Source organism: Ursus arctos, unplaced genomic scaffold, assembly GCF_023065955.2.
Source record: "Ursus arctos isolate Adak ecotype North America unplaced genomic scaffold, UrsArc2.0 scaffold_9, whole genome shotgun sequence".
NCBI lineage: Eukaryota > Metazoa > Chordata > Mammalia > Carnivora > Ursidae > Ursus > Ursus arctos.
The window spans coordinates 57,940,649-57,953,223 of NW_026623111.1; the positions used below are offsets into that span (position 1 = coordinate 57,940,649).

Genomic DNA, 12,575 nt, shown 5'->3' on the forward strand with positions numbered 1-12,575 from the left:
TACCAACTTAAATTCTTTATCTGGTGAAAATATTTTTAAGGAATGAGGGCAAAATAAAGTCATTATCAAATGAAGTGTTTGTCACTCATCAGACCGCTCTGGAGGAAATGCTAACGAAAGTTTTTCAAGCTAAAGAAACATGACACCAAAAAGCAAAACCGTAATCTTTAAGAAAGAAGGTAAGAACAACAGAAACGGTAAGTGGTTAGGTAAATATAGAAGACTACTTTTTTCCCTAAGTTGCTTAAAATATTTATGACTGTTTAGAGCAAAATGGATGACCTAGTACAGTTTTCAGTGTATGTAAATAAAGGACATATAATTCTATATAAAGTCCCGGTTGGAGTAAAAGGAAATATGTTGCAAGGTTTCTACATTTTACAAGTGGTATAATATTTAGGCACACTGTGAAAGATTAGTTATGTATATTGCAAAACCTAGAGCAATCACTAAAAAAAATCATACTAAGAAATATCCCCAAAAAGCCAATACTAAAAATATTCAAATGCAAAAGAAGACTGCAAAGGGAAAAAAAAGGAACAAACAAAAAAGAACGAATAATATAAAGAGCTAGATCTTATATCTATATGATATATATATATAATATATATATATATATATATAGATCTTCATATCTATGTAATATATAGAGCTAGATCCAGATATACCAATAATCAGATTAAGTGTTAATGGCCTAAGTATTCACTAGCAGGCAGAATTTTGAAGCTATCCCCTAAGATTCCTGTCCCTGCTTAGTCAATCAAACTAATTTAGCTCCTGCTATGAAGCAGCTTTGCCCATGGGAATTAATGTTACTAATCAGCTGACCCTCAGATAGAAAGATTATCCTGGCAGGCCCAGTGTAGACCTGTTAAGCCGATCACGGGCACTCTTAAAAGCAGAAGAGTAAGTCAGAGATGAGGCAGAAGGGGAGGCAAGAGAGGGTCAAAGAGTAAGAAGGACTTGACCACTCTTGCTAGCTTTGTGCATGGAGAGGTAGGCCGCAAGCCAATGAATGTGGGTAGCCTTTAGCAGCTGACGCAACCCCCAGGGGTCAGCCAGCAAAGAAACAGGGACCTCAGTCCCACAAACTCATGGAGCTAAATTCTGCCAACAATCTGAGTGGGCCAGGAAATAGATTCTCCCCTAGAGCCTCCAGAAAGAAATGCAGCCCTGCTGACATCTTGATTTCGACCTGTGAGACTCAGGGAAAGAAGCAGCTGTGCCCTGGGCTTCTGACCCATGGAAACTGTGAGATAATAAATATTTTAAGTCATAGTAGTTTATCAGCAGCAGTAGAACACTAATACATATTTCAATTAAAAGAATTGAACTGACAGAATGGATACAAAAGAAAGAACCTACTTATAGGAAACACTGTAAATTTTAAAAACAGATTGTATGAAAGTAAGAAGATATACCATGGAAACAAATAAGTACAAGTAGGCTGGAGTGGCTATCTTAATCTCAGATAAAATTGACTTTGTGGCACAGAGCACTACAAGAGATAAAGAGAGACATTTCTTAATGATAAGAGGAACAGTGCATCAGGAAAACAAAAACAATTATAAGAGTATATGTACCTAATAATAGAGATTTAAAATACATGAAACAAAAATAAACAGATATAAGAGAAAAATAACTCCATAGTCAGTAAAAGATTTTGACAGCACTCTTTCAGGAACTGATAGGACCAAACAAACAAACCAAAAAATCATTAAGGACACAGAAGATCTGAAGAACACTATCAACCACTTTAATCTAATTTCACATTTACAGTAGGCTATGTCCAAAAACTGAAGGATTTCATTATTCTCAAGGGAACAGGTTCATTCACCAAGATAATCTAGACCATATGCTGGGTCATAAAACAGATCTCAATGAATCTAAAGCAATCAAAAGCATACACAGTATATTCTCTGACCGCATGGAATTAAATTATAAATCAATAATAATAAAATACTAGGGAAACCCCAAATATTTAACTATAAAACAACACATTTCTAAATAATTGCTGGGTTAAATAAGAAATTACAAGGGAACTAAGAAAATGTTTGGACTGAGTACAATGAAAATACAATGTATGAAAATTTGTGGGATGAAGCTTGAACTGCTTAGAGAAAAAAATGGGTAGCTATGTGCATAGAAAAGTACATGCCATGTGGAAGTATGTAGGGAGTGGGTGAGTGGAGACAGATTCCATGGATTATGCCATACTTCACTTACAAAAATCTATCTTACAGATGTTCCAGAAGTCTATAAAAATAGACTTTTATAAATGTGAAAATGTTTGTGTTAGGCACAGAAACAAAACGTAGTTCAGTGTACTGATCCATACCATGAAGGGTGCAGGCAAGTCACGGCTGGGCCAGAAAGCCTCTTCCTTCAGTGTCCTGTCGTTTCTCTTCCCATTCAGATTTTCCACACACAAATCCATCTTATTTTGGTGTTAATTTGTGTTTTTCACTACACCTACTTTCACCTTTAGTGTATTTTAAACACGACTGGGAAATGAACAAGTAAATTAAGGATAAAAATGCAGAACCAGTTTATAAATATAAGAGGGTTAGTTCAAAGGAACAAATAAAAATTTAGAAGTATGAAGGTCGCCAAAGCCTTTCTTCTATTTCGTGAAACTAGATTTGGTTACGTGACCCACGAAGAGCGGTTTTGAACAATAGTACGCTCACAGAAAGAAAGTGAAAAATTCTCCACCTTTAATATCCACATTAAATTTTTTTAAAAAGATTTTATTTATTTATGTGACAGAGAGACAGCCAGCGAGAGAGGGAACACAAGCAGGGGGAGTGGGAGAGGAAGAAGCAGGCTCTCAGCAGAGGAGCCCGATGTGGGGCTCGATCCCGGAACGCCGGGATCACGCCCTGAGCCGAAGGCAGATGCTTAACGACTGCGCTACCCAGGCGCCCCCACATTAAATTTAAGTTTAGAAGTATACAAGGAATTTTTTGAAACTCTGTAGTTCCTAAAAGTAAAATGTGTTACGGTAATTAATCTTCACACAACAGGAATTTGTTTAGTTTTGATTGTGCTGTTGCAGAAATTGTTAGCAGGAGATAAGGCAAAGTAATAGCAGTCAATAAACCCGTTTCTCAGTATCACTGGGTAACTGCCTCTGTAATTTGTTACCCTCAACAATATTATTCCCCTTGTTTGTAGAGCTCTACAAAATTATTTAAGGAGTAGTGGTAGAAAAAAGCATCCATATAGATACAGAGGCAACATGCAGGTGCTGTCTAGGAAACAGAAATGCTTTAATAATGAGGACGGAGAATTAAATCCCAAAACAAAAGTTGTCCAGCGTCAAGGAGAAGTGAGAAATCTGTAAATCCAATGATACATATCTAAAGTTTATAACTAGCTATGGTTGGCTCAGGAAATTTAAAAATCTGCCAGTTTTCTTAATGTGAAAATAAGTGATACGACTGTTGTTGAAGCAGCAGAAATGTAAGTCTTCTGACGAATTAAGAGAAATTATAGAAAAATAATTATATATGGAAGAACCAGTCTTTAACATGCATGGAATGGATTGTCTTAGGGGAAAATGTCAAATAGATGATATATTTTAAAAAAATAAAACCAATTCAAGGAGTGAAATATGGGTTATAACACTGGGGTTAATGCAGTGAAATATTATAAATTACCACAAAAGTTATATAAAAGCCATAGCTAAGTTGCATACATGCATACACACATGCATGCATTTTTAATCTATAAAAAATTGATGACTGTAAGCTGGAAAATGTCTATATAAATATACATGTAATAAAGGTACTAAGTGCAATGAACAATAAGAAAAAAATTAACAAACAAAATGGTATAGATCCCACCAGGAAACGTGCCCAGCCCTTAAGAGCAAACGTCCCTAAGCGACTTAAATAAGGAAGTATGAGACCCAAGTTCTACCCAACCGAGAGAGGATTTCTGTACCTGATGTAATGCGATATTGGGCGTGTGCAAGTCAATAGTGGCCAGGGAAGGAATTCGAGATTCTGAGAGATTTTTGTTCTCTTTCTTTATTAACCTGGAATTTCGAGCTAAATAAAAATAACCATAAACACAGTGAAAAAATTAGACATTATTTTTAGTTTTTCCACATTCTGTATCTGTCCCTCAGTATGTACTCAGTGTACATATTTACTTACATAAGTCTGTACCTAGTTACAGAAATATGTGAAGTTACTCTAATTTTTATTTTTAATATTTTGTTAGTTTATTTAACATACATTTTCAATAATGTGTACAAAAAGGCTGAAAAAGTGAAAGCATTATAAACATACCTACACCTTCCAAGGCTCTTAGTTCAGGGAGATGATTATAGCTTAGTTCAGGCAAGCGGACATCTGTCTTGGAGTATTCTCTTCTTTTCTTACTTGCCTGAAGTAGGCTCTTTTCACTAGTGACCTAAAATCAGAATGATTAACACAAGTTAATTAGCTTCCAGGTAAGCTTGGCTTGCCCCTTTTGTAACTAATATATTGATATCCTAAACTTTAGGAATTTAACAACAACACAAAACTTCAGGAGTCCCGCAGTGAGCTTTTGAGTTCCTTTATTTGGATGTTTCTGCTTATTCTTTGAATAGAGTAAGTGCTAAGGCTCTTGGGTCAAATCAGTTATAAAATAAAATAATTAGTTCAAAAAAAGGTACAAAAAATAATGAGTTCAAACTACTAGATTTACATATTCAAAGAGTGACAAATAAGATATATAAGAGATGTTTATCATAACACATTATTCACATCTCAGAATTAGAGCATAAGGCAGGGGAGAGGGGTATTGGTCTTCAACCTAGATGTTGAAGAAAGTTTAGGCTTAACTCTGCCTCCATTAATTTTCATCAAGAAAAGACTCAAGTGTGTCTTCTCCCCACTAATCTCTACCTCCTCTCTTGACCGCCTCTTAAAAATAAGGATAAACAGAAATAAGATCTAAAATTAACAGCCAGCCTTGATTACGCAATGCCTGAAAGAAGGCCGACATCAATTCCAGCAACGTGGTATTAAGCCAGCTACCCTGAAAAGCCTTGCTGATCAAAGTAATCTTCCAAAGCAGACCAAGAATGTAAAACACAAAAATATCTACAAAGAAATCAGTAGGGTGTGAAAAAAAGGGAAGGACTATCGTTATAGAAATTGTGGGTCAAGAATAATGAAGAGAAAAACAAATGTAATGCCCAAATCATGAGAGATATGAAAAGAAGGCTATATTTTTTTCAGCCTGAGGATAATGAGAAGGGCAGGGGAGGGAAATCTGGGAGAATACTCCTTTGGGAATACATCGACACCTCCCACTCCCTGGCAGAAGAATTCATTCACCGCATTCCTTAAGCATCTTCTATGTGCTAGACACTGTTCTAGGTATGAGGTAGAGCTGCAAGGAAACAAACAAAGCACATATTCCTGCCTTGGAAACTTATACTGTAGTTGGGGGAGAGAGACAATATATAAATAAGCGAATATAGAGGCTGTTAGGTTATGCAATGGGAAAAAATTAAGCAAGGAGAGAGGATAAAGAGTAACGGGAGACAAAATGAGTTCAAATATTAGGGAAGACCTCACAATAAGGTTTCGTGTAAGCCAAGGAGGAGAAAGAGCAAATTCTTTGGATTATCTGGGGAAAGAATGTTCTAAAGCAGATGAAATAAGTGCAAAAGCCCCAATGTAGGAGCATGTCTGGTCACGTTCAAGGAATACAAGGAAACCAGGGTGTTGGAATAGATTGATCAAGAATGGGGCGCCTGGGTGGCACAGGGGTTAAGCGCCTGCCTTCAGCTCAGGGCGTGATCCCACATCAGGCTCCACCACTGGGAGCCTGCTTCTTCCTCTCCCACTCCTCCTACTTGTGTTCCCTCTCTTGCTGGCTGTCTCCCTCTCTCTCGGTCAAGTAAATAAATAAATAAAATCTTTAAAAAAACAAAGAATGAGATTAGTTGGGATGGAATAAAGGGCTGGGGAAGTGGGTCAATCAGGGACTTACAGGAGCTGTTAAGGACTTTGATCTTTACTCAGAGATGACAAGCCAATGGAGGGTTTTGAATGGAAGAATAATGATAATTTAAGTTAACTTTAAAAAGAAGCATTCTGGCAGTTATGTTGAGCATAGCACTCCTCTGAATCTTCAGAAGACCTCTGAACCTTGTATATGCTTCCACTATTATAAGCTGACACTGTTCGAACGTGTTGACCCTATGCTAGACCATGAGCTCTCGGAAGAGAGGGATTTGATTTATTCATCTCCAGTGTCTCATACATAATACATAATCAATAAATATTTGTAAATGAATACATAGAATACTTTCACCAAAAACCTGGCATGAGTGAGGTATAACACTTTATCTTGTCACCTACTCTACAAAAGAACTGATCACCAAGTATTAAGTTAAGTAAATTTACTGTTACCAAAAAGTTAAAGCAGATGTCATTTAAATAATATCTTATAAACTACTAGGCTTGCAAAACTTACTTAAACTTTAAGACTTTCACATATTTGATTATGACAGGTTGGAATGATATACATATAATTAAGATTCCACTCTATGGTATGTCTCCAAATAAAATTCTCAGTTCTTCCCTACTATATTTAACATGAGTGGAAGTCTAGAAATGACTAATGTTTGCTCTTTTACCACTGGGAATAGTTCACTTACTGATGTGGTCACATTAATATTATAAATGCCTGATGGAGAATGTTTATTTGGTTTTACAAATGGAATACAATACTTCTTGGTTTTCTCATCCACTCTGTAACGACAAAAAATTTATGTTAGAACCAGCAGTAATTATTCTTCAAGCACAAAACCAAAACCAAATGACACAAAACCAAGCGACCTGCAGTTTAATCAGCATTTAATGCCTGTTCTTAAATACACAATGAACACAGATCTGGTGAAACATTCTGTCCTTTGCCACTACCCTCATGCCTCCCACCTAGCTCCCAGGTCCAACCAAATAAACTACTTTCCCTCCAGCAAAATTTCCAAAATGAGTTTCTTTGTACCACCAAATGCCCACAGCCATACCATGTAAGAGCAGACCCTTAAAACCAATTACTTCTTTTATTATGATAACCTCCTTTCATGTTTTTAGACTAAATAGTTGTAGAGCTTCTTTCACCTTAAACAATACAGTCCTTTCTTAGTACTCAGGTGAATTTTTTTTAATCAAATGCTAATAATTTTTATCACATAGGCCAAAAGGCTTTTGAAATAGAATCCTGGCAAGAATAAGGAGCACCCAGAAGCCAGAAAGTAACATAATGTGGTTGCATTGATAAACACTCGCAATTTGCAAACGTACCCTTAAACAGCACTTTGTTCTTATTTTCCTAATTCATACCTGTAACTCTGAACTCCTGGGATAGTCACCATTCCAGAATTAATACCGTGAGCCACTGCAGAAAGATTGTGTGCGAGTGGAGGGATTGCCACGCCTGGATTTCTAGTATGACCCACGCTGCCATTGCTGCAATCTCGGAGGCTTGTAGAAGGCACCATTCCGATGTGACTCATCCCATTGTCAGGGAGACAGCTGGCATTTGAAGCTCGACTGACTTTTTCAACTTTATCTCCATCCATTTTTGATCCTTTTATTTTAAATACTTTAGAATCTTTAATTTTGGGATCAGTATTGGTATCCTGACCATTAATAAAAATGTTAATAACATTAATGATCTGAGGAGAATGAAAAATCACCTCTTCCTATAAAGAATTTGTCAACTAAAGCAGAATTCCATAAATATCACCTTACTGTGCCCCTGTTTTCTTTATTCTATCTATAGAATTAAAATTAAACCCAGGATTCTTGGTCAGACGTGTGTTTTGAATAAAAATGAAATTCACAGGGCACCTGGCTGGCTCAGTCAGTAGAGCATGCAACTCTTGATCTCAGGGTTGTAAGTTTGAGCCCCACGTTGGGTGCAGAAATTACTTTAAAATAAAAAATCCCCCCCCAAAAGAAATGCAATTCACACTAGCTCTGAGATATATACATATATATATACACACACACACATATATATATCAGATTAATAGAATATATACATATATCAAATTTATATTTTTTTTCAGTAGAAAAATGTGAAAGAGAAACAAGTATGCCCACTTTTGTTCTTATATATCTAAAGTACAAAAATTGAAATACAAAATTGAGAACGCCTTCTTCCAGTTCACTTGAGAAAATGAAGTGGGTTGGCAGTGGACTTGAATTACCTCACCCAAGAACAGACTCTGGATAACCTCCCTGCAAAAGGAGACTTCAAATAAATTAAATACCCAAATCTCAATTTTAAAATGCTCTATACCAAATTTTTTAAATGATATTTTTCTCTCTTATCACTTAAGGAAAAAAAGGGTGTGTGCACGTGTTTGGGTCCATGTGTTTATATGTGAGTAGATGTATCTAACTGTCCTTAGATGAATGTGATTTCCTGACAAGACCTACTGCACAGTCTGATACACAGTAGGCACTCAATACACGATATGTTAAGACAGTTTTTTAAAAGGTAATGTCTAAAAAGAAGATAACATTTTCACAAAAGTTAACGTATTCACCACCCAGAAAACTTTTTTTCATCTTCATTTCTTAACTCCAAACATTGAAGGATAAATTAAATCTAAAACTTATTACACATTGGAGCACCTGAGTGGATCGTTTGGTTAAGCATCTACCTTCGGCTCAGGTCGTGATCCTAGGTCCGCATAAGGAGCCCTGTGTCAGGCTCCTTGCTCAGCAGGGAGTCTGCTTCTCCCTCTGGCCTCCGCCTCTTGATCTCTTTCTCCCTCTCTCTCAAATAAATAAATACATAAATAACAATTTTTTTAAAAAACTTAATACACTTTAAGACATGGTCATTTACCTGTACCACAAGTGTTTTTCTCTCTTCACCTAAGCGATCATCTTTTTCCTTTTCCTTCTTTCTGCTTTGGGATTTTTTAGATAAAGAAATATTTTTGGCATCTTTCTGCACTTTTAACTGTAGTTCCTGAGAAAATCTACATAAAAATACATGTGTCAATTCAATAAAATTGTATAAAACAGATAAATCTAGAAAAAAATTCATTGTCAAGATATTTATTTTTAAAAATTGAAGGGGTGCCTGGGTGGGGCGCCTGGGTGGCGCAGTCGTTAAGCGTCTGCCTTCGGCTCAGGTCATGATCCTGGAGTCCCAGGATTGAGCCCCACTTCTGGCTCCCTGCTCAGCAGAGAGTCTGCTTCTCCCTCTCTCTCTGTCCCTCCCCCTGTTCCTTTTCTCTCTCTCTCTCACTCACCTTCTCTCTTAAATAAATAAATAAAATCTTTTTTAAAAATTGAGTTTTAAACTAGAGTAGGGGGGCGCCTGGGTGGCTCAGTCAGTTAAGCGGCTGCCTTTGGCTCAGGTCATGATCCCAGGGCCCTGGGATGGAGCCCCACGTCTGGCTCCCTGCTCTGCAGGGAGCCTGCTTCTCCCTCTGCCCTCTGCTTGTACTCTCTCTCTTGTTATTTCTCTCTCAAATAAATAAATAAATCTTTAAAAATAAAAGAAAAAAGAAAAGGAACTGTGTGATTATTTGAAATACAAACTTAACTAGCCACTTTTTCCATGGAACATTTTTACTTGAAAAGACTGACAGAAAACTACTACAGTTATTCAGACTTGGAGTATTCTGCAGACATTTTTTTAAACGAACAAAGGAAAACAACCAATAATATTTGTATTAAGGATAAAATTCAAATTTTTATGCAAAATTGGAATTCTGTTAAACTTGTGTCCACTACTGTGACTTCAACAGATTCCCAATACTTAAAAAGACTTTTCTGATGACAGAGAATATGGCTTTTTGATATTATATAATGAAATATGTTATCATTTTAAAGATCTACATTATTTAACAAAACAATATTTTCCAAATGACTCATAATGATGTCACAAAAGCATGCATGGGTAAAAGATCTATTCAAAGTGCAAGAGAGACAAATGGATTTTAATGTAACAGGGTAAGAAAAGTTCACTGATATGTTTCAGATTCCGCAATGCAACCAGCCTTTAAGAAACTACCACTGTCAAGTTTGGGTATAGTATCACAGTTTGGGGTATGGAATCAATAAAGAATACTCACAATTATCCGAAAGGGCTATTAAAATACTCTTCTATTTTGTAACTACATATTTGTGTGAGGCCAAAGTTTCTTTATATATCTCAATCAAAACAATGTATCACCACTAATGGAATGCAAACATGAGAACCGGGTATCTTTTATTAAGCTAAAGATTAAATAGATTTGTAAAACTATAAAGCACTGTCATTGCCACCCATCTCACTATTTTGGGTTTTGAGAGCTGCACTGATGCCAGCCCTGGGACAGCACAAGAGACCATGACGGCAGCTCTGGCACACCCAAGTTTGGCACAGCAAAGTCCCAGCACAGCAGTGGCAACAGTGTCATAGGACTGGGTGTGGTGTAAGTTCAGTGGCAACAGGAGATGGCACGTTTGCAAATGCATCAGTACCCAAGATGATGGCATCACACAGCTGGTAGCAACATACAAATCAGTGACCTGAGTGGTAGATGTCACCAGCGGGAGACAGAAAGAAAAGCGCGAAGTGACTGCTTCATGAAAACCAGGATGCTTAATTTAGTGAATTCAGGGGACCACTCTTAGGAACTGCATAATTGCTAAGGGTGAATAGGGGTAGGGTGGTAAATATTTGAGATCCTATAAAAGCAGGTGGGTAGAGAAATAAGAGAATACCCTTACTTTAACTCTAGGTTGGGGTGTCCCAGAAAAGATGAGTCAGTACTATACCTCTCAGCAAATCCATCCATATGAAAGAAATCATGATGGAGGAGCTCAGCACAGAAGGGTCTTTTGTCTGGGTCAATATGTAAGCATTTCTGGAAAATGAAGGAATATACACAGCTCATATCAACGAAAATCTGCCTATATTTAGATTTCTAAATACAGAAAAATAGAAAATTGGGGTGCCTGGGTGGCTCAGTTGGTAAAGCAGCTGCCTTCAGCTCAGGTCACGATTCCAGAGTCCTGGGACCAAGTCCTGCATCAGGCTCCCTGCTCATCGGGGAGTCTGCTTCTCCCTCTCTCTCTGCCCCTCCCCCCTCTCATGCTCTCTCTCTCTCAAATAAATAAATAAATAAAATCTTTGAAAGAAAAATAGAAAATTGCTCTTTTGAGTCAATAAATTTTAAAAGCATATAATAAATGATAAAGAATAAAGAACGAATCTAGACAATGACCACCAATGGTTGCTAATATCACAAAAAGAAAGATCACCAGACATTTAATGTCTCTAGATGGAAACATACAAACTTCTGCTGCAGTCTTGTCAAAAATCAACCTGATTTTGATCAAGCTCTAGTTCTATTATGAGTTTATAAGAAATACAGGACAGAGAGGAACATATTAAACTATACTATGTGGAAAATTCTAAGGGTCAAACAACCTACTTTCTTTATCAAATAAATGGCAAGGTTTAAACAAAAAAGACATGAATATGAGTTTGTAAATTAAATACGTGCCAACCAATTGTGATCTACAGACATCATGTAGATCCTAATTCAAACTATAAAAAGAAATTATGAGAAAATCAATGAAACTTTGAGCATTGGCTAGATGTTTTATAATATTAAAGAATTATCGGGGCGCCTGGGTGGCGCAGTCGTTAAGCGTCTGCCTTCGGCTCAGGGCGTGATCCCAGCATTCTGGGATCGAGCTCCACATCAGGCTCCTCTGCTAGGAGCCTGCTTCTTCCTCTCCCACTCCCCCTGCTTGTGTTCCCTCTCTCGCTGGCTGTCTCTCTGTGTCAGATTAATAAATAAAATCTTTAAAAAAAAAAAAAAAAAAAGAATTATCATAAATTTTTAAAATTTAAAGCCCTTGCAGAATGGAAGGGAAAGGGCCTATTCTGTGTATATCACTGTGCTGGATACTTAACATAGATATTTTATTTTAATGCAGGTCTTGTTCTGATTTATTGGAACCACTCAGTGCCAGTAAAAATAGAAGGAACTCAATAAATAGCTTTAAATGAACAAGAAAAGTTCTACAAGTAATTAAGGTATTTATAAGTGAAATGATATAGTTTCTGGGATTTGGTTCAAAATACAACAGAAAACAAAGTTGAGGGAGGTGAAGATAGGTAAAAGATTGTCAAAAGGTTGTTAATTGCTGTAGCTAGATGATAAGTATTTGAGGGTTCATTATACTACTATTCTTTCTTCTTTTTCTGTATTTGAAATTTGCCATAATAAAATGTTTAAAAGTTATATAATTCTATTATAAGGGACATAAATTGGATTATAGTTTTACCTTAATTCCCTTTAAATCTCCATAGACATCATAAAGCTGGTCTCAATAAAAAAATATTTGAATCTGTTAGAAGATTATATAGAAAAGTAGAAATATATTCTTTTAAGAACTTGTTATAGGGGCGCCTCGGTGGCACAGTGGTTAAGCGTCTGCCTTCGGCTCAGGGCGTGATCCCGGCATTATGGGATCGAGCCCCACATCAGGCTCTTCCACTATGAGCCTGCTTCTTCCTCTCCCACTCCCCCTGCTTGT

General features: G+C 36.8%; 1 protein-coding gene across 2 annotated transcripts in view; it reads right to left on the reverse strand.

Moving 5' to 3' along the window:
• CDKL2 (cyclin dependent kinase like 2) overlaps window positions 1–12,575 on the reverse strand; it is a 42,736-nt gene that overhangs the window by 5,388 nt on the left and 24,773 nt on the right. For both annotated transcript variants that reach the window (XM_026509950.4, XM_057309830.1), the window contains 6 exons: window positions 10,803–10,891; window positions 8,875–9,010; window positions 7,356–7,654; window positions 6,668–6,761; window positions 4,299–4,422; window positions 3,949–4,055 (listed from right to left, as the gene is read on the reverse strand). In XM_026509950.4, the coding sequence (XP_026365735.3) occupies window positions 3,949–4,055; window positions 4,299–4,422; window positions 6,668–6,761; window positions 7,356–7,654; window positions 8,875–9,010; window positions 10,803–10,891 (849 nt within the window). The remainder of the gene's footprint in view (window positions 1–3,948; window positions 4,056–4,298; window positions 4,423–6,667; window positions 6,762–7,355; window positions 7,655–8,874; window positions 9,011–10,802; window positions 10,892–12,575) is intronic.